General features: G+C 48.3%; 1 protein-coding gene across 1 annotated transcript in view; it reads left to right on the top strand.

The window, feature by feature from the left end:
- The window catches only part of mlip (muscular LMNA-interacting protein), a 42,694-nt gene extending 40,553 nt beyond the window's left edge, over nt 1–2,141 (top strand). The window contains exon 9 of the mRNA XM_056291483.1: nt 987–2,141. Coding sequence (XP_056147458.1) covers nt 987–1,223 — 237 coding nt within the window. The 3' untranslated portion in view covers nt 1,224–2,141. The remainder of the gene's footprint in view (nt 1–986) is intronic.
- Nucleotides 2,142–5,217: the final 3,076 nt, after the last annotated feature.

Below are 5,217 nucleotides of genomic sequence, written 5' to 3'. Positions count from 1 at the left end.
TTGCTATGCCCATCAAGCATTCCAGAACTACCCAGGAAGTAGCCGGAAAGCACCAAAACATGAAGGAAGAAATCAGTGCATTGTGTGGGTGAAAGTAACAGTATTGATACGTTAGCTGTATTAGCTATCAATAGTAGCTAGCTTAGCTTGGAGCAGACAGGTGTTGTTGTTGATTTTGGATGGATTAAGCTGGCCATGGGGGTCTGCTGTACTGCCAAATCTATTGCCCACATTGCACTTCTTGCGTTCTGGGTTTGGGGAAGGGAAAGAGAATGACCCCCCCTCCAAACTTTTCACATATCTAGTATCCGATATGCAGGTCCCATAGCTTGGCGGACCGTTGCTAAGGTAGGATTGGACAAGCACCGTTCTGGGGCAGTACTTTGCCAAAGGTCAACTGCCCGTGTCTGCAGGGTGGGAAGCCGGATGTATGCACTAGCGCCTCCTCTGGTCGGTCGGGGCGCCTGTTCTGGGGGGGGGGGTGAATAGCGTGATCCTCCCACGCGCCACGTCCCCCTTGTGAAACTCCTCACTGTCAGGTGAAAAGAAGCGGCTGGCGACTCCACATGTATGGGAGGAGGCATGTGGTAGTCTGCAGCCCTCCCCGGATCAGCAGAGGGGGTGGAGAAGTCACGGGGACTGCTTGGAAGAGTGGGGTAATTGGCCAAATGCAATGGGGGGGGGGGGGATAAAAAAAATTAATAATAATATCCATCTTCTGTGCTGCAGTAAATCCAAGTTGCTCGGTTGAATTTCTTTTCCTGGTATTTGATTTAGATGGGGACAGGTGACTGCTCCGTCCATTCACTGAACGTAATTGTCGATGACCTTTAAATGCACTATCAATATTCACCCCATCATGGTGCACATGGGGGGGGGGTATAAGCTGAATATAAGCTGTTTTCACTCAGTAGACTCAGTCGAGTCGAAAACAGAAAAGACAGGACAGATATTCAGTAACCCACGATGCCCCTGCTTTGTTTCAGCTGGAGGACACGTGGGGCGTGGAGACGGGGGAAGACGCTCATCTGACGGGGAACCAGCAAGCACTAAACAAGGAGGGGATCCGCGCCAGAACCACCCCACTGCCAAGGCCCGCCCCACTGTTTAGCAGGCCTGAGGACAAGAACCTTGGCTCCATGGCACACGGCCCCCAGCGGGTTACTGCGCCCTCCTTCAGTCCCGCAGAAGCACCGACAGCAGCTTTGGAGATTCACATTTGAAACAAAAATGCCAGAGGGGAAATCTCTGAATTGCTTTACAGAAGCTTCAAAAGAGCTCAAACAACTCGGAGAGAAGGCTATTATCCAAAAGTGCTGCGCGTGAAGTAAAAACTCAAGATCTTTTTTTCCCCTTTAATCACAGATATCTTATGAACTATAGCCAGTGTTGAACAGAATTGCATATGTTACATAACAAGACCAAGGGATTTGCATCTGGTGTTATACTGGGGGGGGGGGGGCACATACTTGGTGTGCAAGGAATGCCACTCATCTTAATGCGCCAACAACACTTTTGGTGTAGAATAACTTAATCAGTGATACTGCTCCATCTTCTTAGTAGAATAATGTGGACCAGAGACACGTGGACTTGCAAGTCCAATGGTAGAAGGGGTACAGTGACAGCAACAGAAGACTCGTGACGTATAGGGGCTGTGTATTGGCGAGAATCTGATATGATACGTGCCACGATACAGCGGTTATATCGCGATACTGGAAGCAAGGCGATATATTGTGATGTCATAGGCCTGTGTTCTTTGTGCTTCTGCTGCTTCCTGTCTCAGAGTTTACGTTGTCGCGCTGGAGTGGAGGAGTCAAATGGCTGAGGACGGATTACAACGCTGTTACTTAGCGGCCGTGGGGGTTACACACAACACAAGATGTTTGTCACGAACCTTTACACCTAAACAATTAAAAATCGATAGTGGTTTTTTAAGAATCGATACGGTATCGCAAAATGTAATATCGCCACGCTCGAGGGTATCGATATTTTCTTACTCCCCCTAGTGGTGTAAACCTTAAAACTCATTCATCGCCACAATATTCCGTGATCCAATACTTCTTTGAAATATAACGTAACTAGAAGAACCCCGCTACAATGTAGCGGTTTGCTTATCCACCCGTCTAAATCTCCCTCCTCTTCTTCCTGCCAGCCGACCGCCTTCCCCCTGCCCCTAAACAACCCCCCCCCACTCCAACTCCCTCCCCCCAAATGCTCAGAATCATCTGAAATGCCGAGAAAAGTGGTTTTTGGCCATTTTTAGAAAAGGCATATTTAGCATAATTATGCGTAATTCTTATAATTATATTTTAATTTTCTGCTATTTTTCTGGTCCTCTCTGGAGCAATACCTACCACCTCCAAAAAAAAAAGAGGATCATAAGTGCATTTTTGCAAAAATGCATTTATTTTGCATAATGCCAAAACATTTCTAAGTCCCAGAAAAAAAAATTTTATAGGTGAAAAAATCAAAGATGCTCAGAATCGTCTGAAATGCCGAGAAAAGTGGTTTTTAGCCATTTTTAGAAAAATGCATATTTTGCGTATTTATGCATAATTAATTATGCATAATTTTAATTTTCTGCTATTTTTTATAGGTGCCCCTGATCATCCCCAATAACCTCCAAATAGAATCAAGGCCCCAAGCGCTTTAGTTTGGCCGTTTATAGACTCTCACACAGACACACACCACACACCACACACACAAGGTGAAAATACAGGAGTAGATATGATATTAACTGATACTCTGATTGTGGCTTTTGTATGGAATACATCACTTCCCTAACATTGTATCTCTCTACTGCATATCTCATGTCAACACAGACTCACAGACACACAGTTACAAGACCAACGTCAAACATGAAGGCCACTGTCCGTTTGACAAAGGCATCAAATACACAATGGAGGAAGAAATTGAAACGTGCAGTTTGTTTCTTTTCTTTTTCTTTTCTGGATTCCCCCCCTTTTTTCCTCCCCAATTGTACTTGGACAATCATCCCACTCTTGTCGCTACTCCACCCCCATCTGCCGATCCGGGGAGGGCTGCAGACTTCCACGTCTCCTCCGATACATGTGGAGTCGCCAGCCGCTTCTTTTCACCTGACAGTGAGGAGTCTCGCCAGGGGAGGATCACGCTATCCCCCCCCCCCAGTTCCCCCACCCCCCTGAATAGGCGCCTCGACCGACCAGAGGAGGCGCTAGTGCAGCGACCAGGACACATACATCCGGCTTCCCACCCGCAGAGAGGAGGGCCAACTGGGTCTGAAGGGATGCCTGACCAAGCCGGACAGGGATTCAAACCGGCGACTCCCGTGTAGGTAGGCAACGGAATAGACCGCCACATTGTGCCCCATCAAAGAGAATGAAGTGGAATGAAGAAGTGACGTCACGGCCGCAGAGAGGAAGCCTGCTGCTGAATGATCCATCCATGCATCCATCCATCCATCCATCCATGCATCCATCCATCCATCCATCCATCCATCCATCCATCCATCATCCAAACTGCTTATCCTGCTCAGGGTCGCGGGGATGCCGGAGCCTACTCCAGGATCTGAATGATCCGTGGATGAATCCAGCTGCTGAATGACTGCCCCTCTTGACGCCCCCCCGCAGTATATCTCGCGCAGTCTCAGAGAGGCACGTGGACAGGCCGGTTAAAAAGGGAGACGGGAGTGGTGGGCCCAGCTAAAACTTTGTCAAACCCTCGGGGGAAATGACAGAGTTGGGAAGCGGGCTTGGAAGGATTTCAACAGCAAATGTGGACCCGAGATCAAACAGGTGAAGCGTGAACCAGCGATGCAAATCTTTGTTGAGTTGTAGGCGGGGGCCACGGTTTACAATGGCTTTAAACTTACTTAATATGTATGCCGTGCGATAGACCTTATCCCTTTATAGTCAGCAGCTTGAAAGGTGTTGTCGTTTTCATTGTTCATGTATTCTGCAATTCACCCCTCTAATTTATGTGCAACCTTTAAAAACCTGTATAATTTGTTGTCAGCTCAGTGTGCCCTGCTGTTGACCTCGCAGAACCAGAGTTGGCAGTCATCCAGCTTCATTTTAGAAATACTGGCAAAGGTACACACGACTTATTTACTCAGTAAACCCTGGTACATTCAATTTAATTTGAACAATTGCCTCTAATTTAGCATTCAGTAGTAAACAACTAAGTGAATGATGGGTGTCATGGTGTTGCATGGTGTATCTTCAGAAGTGCCGCCAAAGAAAGCTCATTACTTGTTTTTCAGAACTTCAATATTTGGTTGGACTGGTTCCTTTTTATTGATCTGTGTGACTTGGCTGGTGTTACTTTGCTGTTGCTGGTTTTAATATCTGGTAGCTGAAGCCACGTCCGCAGATTAGTTGGTTTCGGATGAATCATCTGCAGACAGGAAGGACCAATGATATAAAGCATGTAACATTGTAGCGAATTCAGGGGGCAGCCGGGAACCGCCGCAATCGGGACGCGAACTCGGGGCTCCCGCACCATGAGCGACTACGTTAACCAGTCAACTAAAGGCTCCGACCCAGTAGCCAACGGGCTAGCATGTCTACTGATTCATTGGGCGTTACACTACCCTCCCCCCTCCTTCGGAAAGCGAGTTCCCGCACTTCAGCATATCAGCTCCCTCACCCCTCGGCGCACGTGCTTCCGATGGCCTTACGGTCTCACCGTCCCACTTCTGACACCACTGTGGCGAATTCTTGGGGCAACCGGGACGCGAACCTGGGTTGACCGCGCTAACCAGTCAATTAAAGGGTCGGACCCTTTAGTTGACTGGTTAGCGCGGTCGCCCCGTGTTCCAGCCCGTTTGGTGTCAGAAGTCGGATGGTGAGACCGTACGGCCATCGGAAGCACGTGCGCCGAGGGGTGAGGGAGCTGATATGCTGAAGCGCGAGGACGCACTTCCCGGGGGTAGTGTAACGACCACGGATGAATAGACTCGCTAGCCCGTTGGCTAATGGGTCGGACCCTTTAGTGGACTAGTTAACGTAGTCGCCCGTGGTGCAGAAGACCAGGGATCGCGTCATGGCTGGAGGCGGATTCTCTGCTGCCCCCCGGAATACGCTACAGCTTTTACTGGCAGGGATTTAACAACAATACTTTTATACTAGTAAATATTGCAAACTGACTGCAGACATATACAGTATATACATAAATACACTGTCTTCCAAGGTGGCATGTCTAATAGCATTTATGTTGTTTGTGTCTCTGCTCTGT

This window comes from Lampris incognitus, chromosome 13 (assembly GCF_029633865.1).
Source record: "Lampris incognitus isolate fLamInc1 chromosome 13, fLamInc1.hap2, whole genome shotgun sequence".
NCBI lineage: Eukaryota > Metazoa > Chordata > Actinopteri > Lampriformes > Lampridae > Lampris > Lampris incognitus.
This window is presented reverse-complemented; position numbering and strand designations above follow the sequence as displayed.